General features: G+C 42.9%; 1 protein-coding gene across 1 annotated transcript; it reads left to right on the forward strand.

The window, feature by feature from the left end:
* Positions 1-8,376: 8,376 nt before the first annotated feature.
* On the forward strand, positions 8,377-9,324 carry LOC120245919 (olfactory receptor 139). The gene has a single exon (XM_039253153.1). It carries the CDS (start codon positions 8,377-8,379, stop codon positions 9,322-9,324), a length of 948 nt encoding a protein of 315 aa, XP_039109084.1.
* The last annotated feature ends 6,183 nt before the right edge of the window (positions 9,325-15,507 follow it).

A 15,507-nucleotide genomic window follows, 5' to 3' on the forward strand; every position in this document is an offset into this window, starting at 1 on the left:
TTTACAGTCCTTATACTGGGCTGTGGAACTACAGGGAGATCCTGGCTCTGTGTGAGTCAGGGATTTCAAGTCATTGACCACAAATGCCTACTGCATTGGAACCAGTCCTGAGAAGGCCTCAGGGAGAAGGAGGTTTGGACCAGACCTAGGTTTAGCATGTCCTGTTATGAATCTGTCCTGTTATGAATCTGCAAGACAGCACTGTGTGCATGAGAAATACATCTAGCCACCGTCTCCCCCTGACGAGTCCATCGGAAACTTCATCACATGACCAGAGTGCTCCCCAGGAGTCCCTGATACCCTCCCACTGGAACCTGTTAGTATATCACTTCCGTGTAGGCAAACCCTACATATCGTGTAGTCGTGTTATTCGTGTAGTCACCATTTCTATTAATAAACCCCCACAGCTTTTATTTTATCTGCCGCTTTTGCATATGTTTATCCTGCTTAAGACCCATATCCAGGCTAATCGCCTTTGGAAATGTCCAAATAGGAGGCAGAAGAGTTTCTTGCACTGTAAGAGTATCACTTAAGGCCTGTGATCCTGATATAACTTTAACTATCACCCCAAACAAGATGAATGTAAAGAAAAACACATAGATTGTGATCAAACTGCTGAACACCAAAGGTAGTCTTGAAAGCAGCCAGAGAAGACAGGCACATCACATATAGAAGAACAAAAGTAGGGGTGAGGGCAGACTTCTTCTGAGGGGATGTGTGGGTTTGAAGAAAATGGAGCAAGTGCTTTAAAACATTGAAGGAAAAAAGCTGCCAACTCAGAGACTTTATCCAGCAAAAAATATCTTTCGAAAGCGAAGGTGAAAAAAGTATTTTCCCAGAGGAATAAAAAAGCTAAAAAGAATATATCACCAGCAGATTTACTCTGTAGAAATGTTAAAGTTCTTGGCAGCACCTGGGTAGCTCAGCCGTTTAAGCATCCAACTCTTGATTTCAGCTCAGGTCAGGATCTAGCAGTTTGGGGATCGAGCCCTGCATCCACCAAACATGGAGCCTGCTTGGGATTCTCTCTCACTCCTTCTCTCTGCCCCTCCCTCCAATCCCTCTCTCTCTGTCAAAATAAATAAATAAAGTTCTTAAAAACTTAAAAAAAATAAGTGTTACAGTTCTTGAGGCCAGAGTATGACACCAGATTCGGGTAGTCAGGAATGTAAATTGGCCCATCCTTCTAAAATGAATCAATTTTATTTACCATGTCAGCTGACTAAACATGACATTCAGAAAAATCACGTGACAAGCCTCAACATTCATTTATGGTGAAAACTCACATGAAGCTAGAGATGGAACATGAGTTTATCAGCTTGATAAAGGATATCTGCAAACAACTTAGAGATATATCATAATTAATAAAGAAAGGCTGAATGTGTTCCCCCTGAGGGGACACAGGGAAGGAATCTGGCACTCACAACTGCTATTTACATTATTTTGGAACCTCTAGCTAGTACAAGGCAAGACAAAAATAAAAATCCTACAGATTGGAAAGAGGACAAGTAAAACTGTCCATATTCAAGATGACATGGTCTTCTGTATTAAAAATCCTAATAAACCAAAAGCTACTAGAACTAATAAGCGAGTATGGTGAGGTCACGGTATTCAAGGTCAATACAGAATATACAATATGGACTATGCAAATATTAGTTATATTTCATATATAGTAGCAAAAAATTGAAAATTCATATTAAAACAATACCACTTACAATACCATTAAAAAACATGAAATAGGACAAAATAAACAAAATATGTGCAAGACCTATACACTGAAAACTTCAAAACATTGCTGAAAGAAGCATAGAAAGACCTGAATGAATGGAAAGATATGTCATGTTCGTGGACCAGAAAACTCAGTATTGTTAATATGTCAGTTCTTCACAAATTGATCTATAGATCTTGGCATGTGTTTTATAGAAATTGGCAAGCTGATTCTACATTTTATATGAGAACAAAGGACCTAGAATGGTCAAAATAACTTAGAAAAAGAATAACATATTTGGGGTATGTAAACCACTGATTTCAAGTAGTTTAAACTATTAAACTATTTTAACTATTAAACTACAGTAACTGAGACAGTGTATATTGGTGTAAGGATAAACACATTGAACAGTGGAATAAAATAGAGAATCCAGAGGTGCACCCATGCATATATGGACAATTGATCTTTGTCAAAATTGTCAAAAAATAGTCTTTTCAACACATTCACTGAAACAACTGCACATCCATAAAAAAAAAAAAAAAAATCCTCAACTCACCTCTCTCCTGGTGCCGTATTACAAAAAACAAAACCAAAAATAAAAAACTTTAAAAATGGATCCAAGATCTAAGTGTAAGCATTAAGACTATAAAATGTCTAGAAAAAAAATAGAAGAAACATCTTTGTGATTTGGGTTAGACAAAGATCTCAGATAAGAAGCAAAAAGCATGATTCAGAAAAAATGATAAATTATACATTATTGAAAATTTAAATATCGGTGACTCAAAGAAAACTATTAAGAAAATTAAAAATACAAGACTGGGAAAATATTTGCAAAACACTCATCTGATAAAAGGCTAGTATCCAGAATATATAAAAAACTTTTACAACTCCACAAGAAGTAGAAGAGCCACCCATTTGGGATGGAGGACAATATTTAAATAGACACTTTACCCAAGACAACTGATAGTGAATAAACACTTGAAAAGATGCTCAATATCCGTGAGGAAATACAAAGTGAAACCACAATGACATACTACTACACCTTTAATAAATAGTTAATGGTAAAAATTCTGATGATATCAATGTTGATGAGCAACTGGGAATCTCACACTTTGCTGGTAAGAATGCAAATGGTATAGCCACTTTGGAAAACAGTTTGAGAGTTCCTTATAAAAATAAATATTCACCCACATAGAGTCCGGAGTTTATACTCTAGGTATTTTCCAGGGAGAAATGAAGACATACATCCACACAAAGAACTGTATGCACATATTTATCGTAGCTTTATCTGTAAGGGCTAAAATCTGGAAACAACCCAGATGTGCATTAACTAGTGATTAGCTAAGAAAAATGGCTATTATGTCCATACAGTGGCATATTACTCAGGTTACAAAGGGCTGGGCTACTGGTATAGCCAACATACATGACTCTCAAAAGGATTATGCTAATTGAATGACTCCAGTTATAAAAAGTCTACTTACTGTATGATTTACAACAGTCTGAAAAAGGCAAAAACATGAGGACAGAAATCAGATCAGAGGTTGCCATGGGCTATGGTGTGTAAGGGAGATTGTCTGCAAGGGGGCAGAAGGGAAGATTCTAGAGTGGCTGAAATGTTTTACATACTGATGGACCTGGTAGATAACATGACTGCATAATTTTATTAAAATTCATCAAGATTTACAATTGAAATTACACCTTAGTTAACCCAACTTTTAAAGTTATACCTTAAAAACCCAATGTGAAAAATAAATGAGAGGAAACGTGCCAGAATCAGCTTAACTGGGGCCCTGCCTGAGCTCCACCACAACCCCCCGCCTCTGGATTTGGCAAATCATCTAAGCCCTCTGGATCTTATTTCCAACTATAACATTGTGATTATTTATCACCTTTCTTGCTTTCTCAGAGACATGAGGAGCTTGGAGTGATGTCATAAATCTAATGTTTCTTTAACAGAGCCCAAAATACTAGGCAGATGAGAGAAACCCTTAAGGACTGAGGTTGTTTGTCTGCCTCTGGCTTCTTGTGCGATCCCTGAGAGAGTTCATTTTTAAGGCCTCTAAGTGCTTGTTAGCTGCCAAACAGAGCCCCAGGACAGACACCCGGGCCGCTGCCTCACACCTTTTAAAAGCCTTTGGAGACAGGCCACCTTGGGTCAGCTTAGCACTCACCCCCATCTCTACAAGACCCCAGGCAGGAGTAGTAGCCAGAGCGCTCCCAGGAAGGTAAGGCCCACCACGACTTCCCACTGCTCCAGAGCCCCTAGTTTCCTCCCATCTTGAGTAAGGGTGAATGGACATCATTCAAGGACTTCACATGGCTTTATCCTTGTTGATAAAACAAAGAACTGAGTGATGCTTGGATTCAGGGAGGGTAGGGAGACAGGAAGAATGACTGGAAGATTGAAGGACAGAGCTGGCAACCAGAAGGACATCAGAGGGAACTGACTGGGCTAAAGAGAAGGGGGAATGAAGAGTCTGGGAGAGCCAAGGAGGCTATTTAGGTTGGTTGGGGCAGAACAGCCTGTATTTACCTTTAAGTAAACCTAGAGATAATGCAGTACAGCCTTTCATATTACAGAAGAAGAAGGGATGGATGGATAGATGGATAAACAGATAGATAGATAGCCTTGGAAAATAGCAAGGGCTGGCAGAAAATGAACAAGTTCTCCATTTGGAACAAACTCTTGCATATGTGAAGTTCAACGAGTTAAATTTTTTGAGCCTCCTTTTTCTCATGTGTAAAATGATTACCTATCTTTAAGAATGTTTGCTAAGTTCAAACGTAACCTATAATGTAGTAACATATAATAGAGGTAGATGGAGTAACATACCTGAAAAAAGTTTGTATGTAAGTAAACACTAGCTTTCTGTTTTCTTTTCTTTTCCTTCCTTCTTTCCTCTCTCCATCTCTCCCTTCTTTCTTTCCTTTCTGCAAGGTCCCAATGCTACCAGAAACTTGTTTATAACACAAATAACGTAAGTGCCTGGACTCCAATTCCACAGCTCTTTCCACTGTGCTGAGTTGTCATCCTTATAAACCAGAAGAATGAGAGAGGGACAGAGAGAGAGAAGAAAAAGGAGCGGGGAGAGAGAGAGAGAGAGAGATTGTGCACGACCTTGTGGAGAGAAAGAACTATGCAGGGCAAACTGGGACCAAGAACTGAGATGAACTGGGTCTCGTGCGAACAGGCAGGGTGGGGGATGAGTGGGGAGTGGACAGATGTTTCCAGGATGGGGAGATGCTGCCACTGCTCAGGGCAAGAATGAACTCTTGTCACTGTGCTCTGTGACACTGGACGGTGTCACTGCTATGATTTCCAACCCAGATTGGGCTTGCCTTAATGTTAAGCTAGGAAAATCCATCTGTGAGGACATTTCATACGGTGACCAGGGATCCCTACAAACGTCCTCTCTCTTCTCACCAAATAACCTGCGTGTCCCAGAAGTGGCAGGTGTTCGAGTGTTCTTGGTGAGTCTCCCTGCCACCTTTATTAGACCCCCAGCTCTGCCCCTCACTGTCTGCCTAAATGTGGACAAGTTACCTTACGTCCTTATGCCTCCGTTTCCTGTCTGCAAAATGGGAATTATAATAGGATCTACTTCAGAGGATTATTTGACATTAAATGAGGTAATACCTGTAAAGTATTCAGAACATTGCTTAACACAATAGTAAGATCTAATTAAGTCTCGGTTATTATTAATTACCTCCCTTATAGGCTTTTTGTGTGGACCGAGTGAGGGAAAACATAAAAGTAACTCGGCTACAAAGTACTTGATAAATGTTATCTGTCACTGGCTCTGACTCCAATCCCAGCACCCCCAGGAAACCCTCTCTTGTTGGTTGCAATCTGACTTCGAATGCTACACTTGGCTGGGCCTTCCCAGCAACAGGGAAGGGATTATATGCATGGGACAAACCCACAATGGAAGAAATTTGTCTTCTCCTCCAATCATGGAACAGGAAGAGATGAACAATGAGGAAAGGATTATTGCCCATTTGCTTTTATAGAATGAAGGCGAGAAGGGTTGGGAGAAACCCTTAGGCTCCTTCATCCAGCAGCAATTGCTGCCTTCAAATCTGCACAGCAGACCTCCTGTGGCTAACAGCCTGAAGAGAACCCACACCCGACCTCAGAGGGGAAGAGATGGGTGGTATCTGTTGGAAAGAACCCTGCTATACTCACAGGTCTTTTTCCTATGCTTTTCCAACATAAAGCAGTAATTTTTTTCTCTATTGTATTTCAGTAAAAGGAGAAAATCCCTCTCTATTAAGGAAATTTAACTTGCCCCTTCTTAACTGCTGATATTGGTGAAATCTGAGTCATGTTATCTACATGTCAGGTCTCCTTCATCAGACAGATTGCTGTCAGGTCCTCTGTTTCCTAAAGCCCAGGGAGCTCAGTCTTCCAAGTGTCCCTGTCTTCTCCCACTAGTTCAGCTGAAAGCTCTTTTATTTACAGTCTTTCTGATCTGGGTAGGCAGCCCATGAGCCTCTCTTAGAACTCCACATTCCAAACTCTTCCTACCCAATGACACTGTGATTTCCTTGAAGGCAAGAGCACCTTTTCCCCCTAACATGTTGTTTTGACAACAATCTGACCAGGAAAGCTATATCTGATGGACACGCCATGATCCCGGCCCTACCTCAAGCATTCTCAAGAGCTGTATCTCCTGTTTAGGGCAAGGAAGGCATTGCCACTCTACTCTGTGTCTGAGTGTAGCCCTCAGCAGAGCTGAAGTATCCCCAAGCCTGACATTGCGATAGAAAATAGAACCCAAATGTACAGTGTCAGTGGCTGGCTTCCCACTAAGGGGACCAGTGGCCATCCCAGGTGGGAGGTAGATTCTAGAAAGGAACGTATAACCTGTGAGAGACTAGCAGTCTTCTTTCTCCCACTGAGGGTCAGCATTGGCCCGACAGAGTTTGAGCTCAACAGATTGCCAGCAGTTTTCACAGAAAAGGACAGAATGATGGTGCCAGGAGACATGTAGTCTCCTGTGGTGGCCTGTTAGCATAATCTACATTCTTTGTCTTGCGCTGTTGGTTTTGAGTGGTCATAGGTATGACTTCGGGTAACCTACTCCTCCCAATGGTTCGGTTCCCTACCGCTTTCTCCACATGCAAGTGCTAGAATGATCCAGGCTATTGATTCTTTCATCAGAGGAGGGAAAGATCAGTTAAAAACTAGGGTACATAAAGAAGATTTCTTTGAGATGATGGGGCAATGACCCGGGAAGGAACCTTGGAAAGATGGAGTTTTGATGTGTGGAAGAGGGAGAGTGTTCTAGGTAGAAGGGAGCACTAGTACAGTCCTGGACAAAGGGTGGCCTAGCAGAGGCAAGAGTCCAGCAGCAGGGGCCCCAAAGTTTCCTTTCCAGAGCCACTGACGCAGTCACATCAAAGAACTTTGGATTTCATGGGTTCACTCCTCAGTTGTCCAAGCATTTGTTAGTAAACCAAACTGCCACTATGTGCAATTGAGTAGAAGCTGGCTAAATGTTCCCTGGGACTTTAGCTCCCCTGTTTTCCCTTGGAAAATCTCCTGATGTCCCATCCCACCCCCTACAAAATCCTCGTTCTTCCCCGTATCACTTAATAGCAACTCCAGTTGCTCAGACCAAGAATCTTGGAATCATCCCTGTACTTCTCTTTCTCTCACACCTCATGCCCAGTCTGTTAGTTCCACCATCAAAGTATATGCAGAATCTTACTACATTCAACACATAGACAACTACTGAATAAAAGGATGGATGGATGAGATCCTGCTTCTTTCAATAGCTGTAATGGCACCAAGACCTGAAGACGTAGGAAAACCTTTCTTCTCCGTAGCTCACAGTGTCACTTACAAAGCCTCAGCAACAACACATCCAAGTTCTGTAAGAGGCCGTACAGTGTTAAGGTGTAGATTTAGGGAATAAGATAGTCCTGGGTTTGAGACCCCAGTTTACAACCCTGGACTACTTATTTAACCTTTAAAAATCTCAGTGTCCTGATTACATATATAAAATAGCAGTCACCCCACAGAGCTCTGTGAAAATTAAATAAGAAAACAAATTTGAAGTTCGTAGCACAATTCTGAGTTTACACTTTAAAAATGTTGTCAGTGCTTTCTTAAATCACCTTAAATCACATGAAATCACCTTCATGTCCTTCCCTATTGAGCGTCTGAGTACTTCTGTACCTTGGTCAGCTCCTCGCTCCTCTCTTTGCTCACTCTCTCTTGCATCTCTTTCTGATTTCATGATCTCTTGTCCTCCTACCTTGTTTAGATTGTTGCTACTCTCCTATGTTGTGCTTTCTAGAACCTCATACATTCATCTATTCACTGAGCTAGTCAGACTGCTATTCAGCCACTACACACTGACACAACCTTAAGAGCTGTTAAAATGTTGATAAATAGTCAGTGTCCTGGGCCCCAGAGTAGTTTCCTCTGCCCCGGCCCCTTCCTTGTGATCCTCTGGATCTCAGCCTGAAACAGCAAGTAAAGGGTTCATGTCTGGCATCATGTCTGGGGGTTTGCAGGAGATGCTCAGACTCTAAGCTGGTAGGTGCCCATGCCACATTACCCTGCATCCAGTAGACACAGGTGCCTACTATGTGCCTCTTTCCTTTTCTGGCAGGTTCAGGTCTTCTCCTCCCACTACAGAGCTCAGCAGCTGCTGCCTATGGAGCCAGGTGCCTGGGGGAACAGGACAACTGTCACTGAGTTCATCCTTCTTGGCCTGACAGAAAACCTAAGACTGAAACCCATCCTATTTGTCGTCTTCCTCTTTGCCTATGTGGTCACAGTTGGGGGCAACCTCAGCATCCTGGCCGCCATCTTTGTGGAGCCCAAGCTCCACACGCCCATGTACTACTTCCTGGGGAATCTATCTCTGCTGGACATCGGATGCATCACTGTCACTGTCCCTCCAATGCTAGCATGTCTCCTGTCCCCCCAGTGCAGAGTCCCTTATGCTGCCTGCATTTCACAGCTCTTCTTCTTCCACCTCCTGGCCGGTGTGGACTGCCACCTTCTGACGGCCATGGCCTATGACCGCTACCTGGCCATCTGCCAGCCCCTCACCTATAGCACCCGCATGTGCCGTGAAGTCCAGGGTGCCCTGGTGGGCATTTGCTGCACCATCTCCTTTATCAATGCTCTCACTCACACAGTGGCTGTGTCTGTGCTTGACTTCTGTGGCCCTAATGTGGTCAACCACTTCTACTGCGACCTCCCACCCCTTTTCCAGCTCTCCTGCTCCAGTATCCACCTCAATGGGCAGCTGCTTTTTGTGGGGGCCACTTTCATGGGGGTGTTCCCCATGATCCTCATCTCAGTGTCTTATGCCCACGTCACAGCTGCAGTGCTACGAATCCGTTCGGCAGAGGGGAGGAAGAAGGCCTTCTCCACGTGTGGCTCCCACCTCACCGTGGTCTGTATCTTTTATGGAACTGGTTTCTTCAGTTACATGCGTCTGGGCTCAGTGTCAGCCTCAGACAAGGACAAAGGGATTGGGATCCTCAATACTATCCTCAGCCCCATGTTGAACCCACTCATCTATAGCCTCCGGAACCCTGATGTGCAGGGCGCCCTGAAAAGGGTGCTGATGGGGAAGCGGCCTCCTGAATGAGAAGACAGAGTATCAAAATACCCCCCCTCTAGAGCACCCCCTGACTTTCCCCTGCTGAAGGCATGGATGTCAGCTACAGGGATCTTCAGGGCTGGGTTGAGAGATAGGAAAAAAGTAGATAATATGGACCAGAGTAGAAAATGGTTTATCTTGGGTTGGGGAGAAAAGCTAAAGCTGGTAGAAGGCAGATTAAAGTCAGGTGGGAGAAAGCTATAATGTGGGTCAGGAAATGGGACACAAATCAACTATTTTTTTTTCATTTAATGAGTGTTCTGCTGAAATATATTTAAAATGCTAACAAAAGCAAACTGTTTGCACCCTCCACTTGTCTTTCAAGATAAAATATATTTGTATCAGTGTATGGGCTGTGGTTTTTAGAGGATTCTTCCTCAGGAAATAAACCTGGGACAGTGAAATTACACTGGGGTTTGACAGAGCCTCGGAGCAGGATGTCAGGACCTGTTGGAACACCCGGCCAGCATCTTGTTCAGAGCAACGTTACCGCCTACTGGCTCCTCAGACCAATGTCAGTGTCCTCAGTAATCACTGGTGGGAGCACGACATTCTCACCTCCAGGTGTGAACTGACTCTCACAACTCCTGCACCAACAACATGACGATGGATCCTAACATGTTTCAGGAGAAGGGGCACTCGAAACAGTGAGATGCCCCTCTCAAAAACTAACAAACTTATCCTGACGATGAAATTTTAGGACACAGCGGGGGCAACTTTTACTGAAATGAAAGTACTATGGATTTTCTAGGCCAAAAAAAAAAAAAAGATGGGAGGAAGGTAATATTAGGAAGATACTGGATATAAAAGGAAAAGAAAAAACCACTTTCGTCTGATGAAATAAAGGCAATCACTGAGTTTCCGTAAAAGAGCAACACTTTGCTGACTGTGTGAACTGATATCATTTCTCCTCAAAACTAAGAGAAACCTGCCTGAAGCTACAGCCAAAGGAGTGTCTCCTTCCTGCAGAGAATCAGAAAGAGAGCATTTAGTTAGCAAAGCTGAACACAGAGCACCAGAGTGTGAAGGAAATCCTATAACACCTAGAAACCGGGATCCACTTCACTTGGAGTGCATGACAGGGGAGGGCTAATAGTAAACAAGTGACCATGTGCTATGACAAAGTATTTGTCTTTAATTCATGTTCTGAAGTGCATAGTGTTTTTAGGACGTCCTTTGCGTATTGCGAATATTGTTATTTACCCAAACTAGGTGTTACCATGTTTCAGAAAGCTACTTCTTCTCCAGGGAAATCCAAACTATATAGTTTTTAACTCTGCTATGCAAATATGAGCAATTCATGTTTCATCTAAGTCATTTTAATAAAAAGCATATTTTTGTTTAAAAAGAAGTATGAATGTATTGATATGAAAAGATGTATAGCATCTATTGCTAAATTTGGAAGATGATGATAATGTGATGTGGGGGGGTTGGGGGGTGAGTAGGCAAAAAAATCATGGACAACCCCCAAGTTTAGTCGGTGCTTCCCTCTGTGGAGGAGGGTAGGGCTGTGGGAGCACTTCAGTTTTCCTTCTGTGTACTTTTATTTGAAGCTTTTCACTGGATTCTGTAATTTGAAAAACAGCAACAACAAATAAATTGTAAAAAGTGCTAATGGTGACAGTGTGGAGTTGAGAGGGTAGGGTGAATTGACTGTGATGTTTTCTGTCTGGCTTTCAAAGTGTCTCTGTCGTCCTCATCTTTGAGAAAAATAGTAAGGTGGCCTGTCCATCCAACAGAAGGCCATTGGGTTCACCTGATCATGATTTGGACGCCCTGGGAGAGGCATGAGGCGGCCATCGGCCATCTTGTCCATCCCCTCCTCCAAACGACCCCTATGCTAAGAGAAGACTCTCAGTGGGCCCTTCCTCCCCATTTCCTGGCCCTGAACATTCGAGCTCTACCCCCCATCCCACACCAACCCTCATCCTGCACCACCACCACCACTTTCCCGCACCACACTTTTGCACTGCTGCCTAATTGTGAATCGTTTTAATGAAATTCTACTCAAAAGTAGTGACTGATCTTTGCGGGGACCCATGTTGACCTTTCCTAGTTCCCTGTGCTGCAAAGGTTCACGGCCATCCTTCTGGCACTGAAAGACAACCTGTAGCCACATGTTGGTCCAGCCACCGGGACTTCAGAGAGCTCAAAACAAAGGAATATGTTACAAATGCCACCAGGTACTTTGTGAACTTTTGAGGACATCCAGGACCCATGTGTCAGGCTCAGCAGATGTCATTTTATACATATTGGGCATCTTCATGCGAGTAGTTGAAGCTGCTGTCAGATGCATCCCAATCATGCCTCTTTCCCCATCACCAGGCTTCACCACTTGTCAGCACAGAGAAAGGCACTCTTAGCACTCAAGGAAATTATAACAGTAGTGGGTTTTCTCTTTTATTCTATTGGCACATAACAGTATTTATGAAACACTTTGAAATCTGTTCATTTGAATATTGCAACTGCATAGTCGAGTGTCACCACAACCAAGGCCAGGATTGCAAAGTGAGAAGGCCAGCTTCTATTATCCTCACTCTGCAGATGAAAAACAAAAGCAAAGGTACCGACAGACTAAATGATTTTCCAGAGGCCACAGGCAGACTTGGTAGGTAGGGCGGCCTCCAACCGCCAACTCGTGGGCCTGGATCTTTGCCTCCCTCCCAACCTGCTTCTAATAAAACTAAGGGGCGATAATGACTCTAGGTGCAGTCTCAGAAATGGGAAGGACAGCATAGTTGAGTGAAGAGAACTTTAGACAGGACATGTGGAGACCTGGGTTCTAATCCAGCCTCTTTTACTGTAAGCTACATGAACTTGCCAACCATCAATTCCCTGTACCAGTAATTAGTCCCTTCCAAATATCTTGGGCGTTTTTCACTCACCTACCATATGATAAATATTCATACGATGCCAAAGGCTGAGAGAAAATAAGGGACCATGGGCAATTAAATGGACAAGGGATAAGGCTGAAAACAGGTGTTCAAGCCCAGAAACAATTAATTCATGTGCAGTGGACCTGTGATGTGTAAAAGTCAGTTCTTGGTCTTCAGCAACTGCAGAGATGCCCAGATTGGAGGTACTAGCAGTGGGCCGGAGAGCTAACACTACTTGAAACAGAAAGAAGAGAGCTTGGGAAGGAACTCGGAACACCAGTCAGATAATATTTCACCTGTTTTCAGAATTTATGCTTGTAGGATCTGGGTAGATGATGATAACGGGGACTAAAAGAATTCAGACCTTACTTTGCCATTGACAGGTAGCTGTCCAGGACAAGATCTGGGAAAGACAAATATGAAGCAAGCATCTTCTATGTGCCAGGCAGCAATCTGAGAAGGCCATGCTACCAGTTAAATTGAAGACGCTGTGATCAAGTGAAGACAGAAGTTAGGAGACCCAGCTTCCGGGCTAATACTGCTCCCAGCAGTGTAACGCAGGGCAGGCCAGTTCCTCTTTGTGGGCCCCACTTTTCTCATCTATGCAAAGGGGATCATAACATACACTTCAAATGATTATTCTGAGGATCAAATGGATTGAAATACAGAATAATTGAGTTGACAAGTGCAGTGGGATTTCCCCCACTAAAATGCTGGCTTTCCCAGCCAGTGCTATGCCCTTTTTACTGCACTGCCTTCACCTCCTTTGAATGAGCTGGTGAGAGACTCAGTCCTGTAAAAGCTGCTGTCCTGCACCGCCTCGCCCTGCACCACCTCGTCCTGTGCCATGGGCGGAAGCACGATTAGTCTCTTGGGCCCCCGAACAGCTCAGTATCTTTTGGTCTATTCACAAGAGGCAGCTAATTGATAAACTTTGCTAACTTCCCCAGCTCCGCAGGACCTTGGGAGTCCCACCCACCCAGGAACGGCTGTAATGAAGGTTCCCACCGAGACAGCCAGGGTCAGGATTGGGGAATGGAGTCCTTCCAAGATCCACAAACAGAATCTTCTAATCAGCTCCCAAATGAGAGATCAAAATAACGCAGCCTAGGGGCTAAGGGAAGGTGGGATTTGCTGACTGTCTTCTGCATCTCTAATAAGGCCGGAGGGAAAGTGTGCCCAGAGAAGACTTCCTTTCTTTTTGGTCCTTAAGTCAGAAAGAAATGAGACCTTAGGGAGGACAGTGTAGGGGACCAATTAGCGATAGATGGTTGCAGTAACATCGTTAGTAACATTCATTAGCAAAGTTGTGAGCAGAGGGAGGAGGTGTTCAGACAGAGAATGTCTGGCCAGGAGTCTTAGCCTCCCTGCAAACCCTGGCCTCCCATTTCTTCACTTCCTGTCTGATTTTAAGCAATTGTTCTCACAACCTTCTCATATCCAGAACTCTGTGTCTCCCGCTCCTCCAGGACAGCCTTGTTGTTTTCAATCCCATATGAATAAGTGCACCTGCTTCGTTGTATCACTTTATAACTGCACCAGGATTTCCTTGATCAAAGTCCTGCCTTGACTTGTTAGGTTGTTTCCAGTTTTTCACTCTAAAAGGCAGGGCTTTGATATGTCTTTGCACAGCTGTTTCCTTGAACGGATTATAAGCGTGTATCTATATTCAACACTTTTATAAATATTGAAAAATTATCAATAGGCAGATTGTACCATTTGGTTTTTCTACCAATTCAATGCAACAGGGCTACGTTCCCAGTTTTGACCAACCTCAGGTATTACCATTTTAAAATATCTTTACAATGTGATAAGTGAATCACTATCTCCCATTACTCTTTTAGTTTGTGTTTCTTTGTGAGGGAGGCCGAGATTTTCTTCTTATATTAATACAAGTGTTACCTCTTTTTCATAAATGCCGCAAATATTTTCTTTATTTAATTTTTGCTACATTAATGCTACTGGTGTTTTTGACACACAGACTTTTAACATTTTCTGTAGCCAAGCATATTTTACTTTATTATTTGTCTTAGCTGTCACGTTAAAATTATTTTCCCCACCTCAAGTTTATGTAAATATGTATCTATACTTTCTACTGTTTATGATTTTATCCTTTACATTTTATGTTTTATACTTTTACATCTCAAATTCATTTCCATCCATGATGTGATATACTGATACTTTATTTTTTTTTCTATAGCTTAGGTCCTAAGACTGTCCCCAATAATTTGAAGTACTTCCCGTTGTGAAGCATTAAATGCTTTTGTACACCTTGTCTGCTACTGGACTTTGCACTGATTTACACCATTCTGTCTGTGCCACAATGTTGCAACCATGGTAGCTTTAGAATATATATTCACATCACTTTTCCGATGGGAACCTTGTACCTTTGGAATTTGCAAATTGTGTAAAATTTATCGATGGTTTTGGGAGAATTGACAGCTCTACAATTTACCTTTCTAGATAGGGGCATGGTGTGGTCTATTGATTTATTCAAGTACTACTTCTAAAGAAGAGCTCTGAAGGCTTTTAAAAATGAGAACCTCCTCTAACTTCTTACTTGACACATCCCCAAAAGCAAGGGAATCAAGAGCAAAAATAAACTGTTGGGACCTCATAAAGATTAAAAGCTTTTGCACAGCCAAGGAAACAACCCAGAAAATTAATAGGCAACCAACGGAATGGGAAAAGATAGTTGCAAATGACATATCAGATAAAGGGTTAATATCCAGAATCTATAAGGAACTCACCAAACTACACGCCCGAAAAACAAACAACCCAGTGAAGAAATGGGCAGAAGATATGAACAGACACTTCTCCAAAGAGGACATCCAGATGGCCAACAGACACATGAAACGATGCTCAGCATCCCTCCTCATCAGGGAAATACAAATCAAAACCACACTGAGATACCACCTCACGCCAGTCAGAGTGGCTAAAATGAGCAAATCAGAGAACTCTAGATGCTGGCGAGGATGTGGAGAAACGGGCACCCTCCTACACTGTTGGTGGGAATGTAAACTGGTACAGCCCCTCTGGAAAACAGTGTGGAGGTTCCTCAGGAAACTAACAATAGAACTCCCTTATGACCCAGCAATAGCACTGCTAGGAATTTACCCAAGGGATACAGAAATGCTGAGGCATAGGAGCACATGTACCCCAATGTTCATAGCAGCACTCTCCACAATAGCTAAAACATGGAAAGAGCCTAAGTGTCCATCAACAGATGAATGGATCAAGAAGATGTGGTTTATCTATACCATGGAATACTACATGGCAATGAGAAACAATGAAA

This window comes from Hyaena hyaena, unplaced genomic scaffold, assembly GCF_003009895.1.
Source record: "Hyaena hyaena isolate Hyena2069 unplaced genomic scaffold, ASM300989v1 scaffold_10, whole genome shotgun sequence".
NCBI classification, from domain to species: domain Eukaryota; kingdom Metazoa; phylum Chordata; class Mammalia; order Carnivora; family Hyaenidae; genus Hyaena; species Hyaena hyaena.

Bases quoted from the DNA above. Each gene is read 5' to 3' on its own strand.
- LOC120245919 (XM_039253153.1), top strand. From the start codon at position 8,377: ATGGAGCCAGGTGCCTGGGGGAACAGGACAACTGTCACTGAGTTCATC.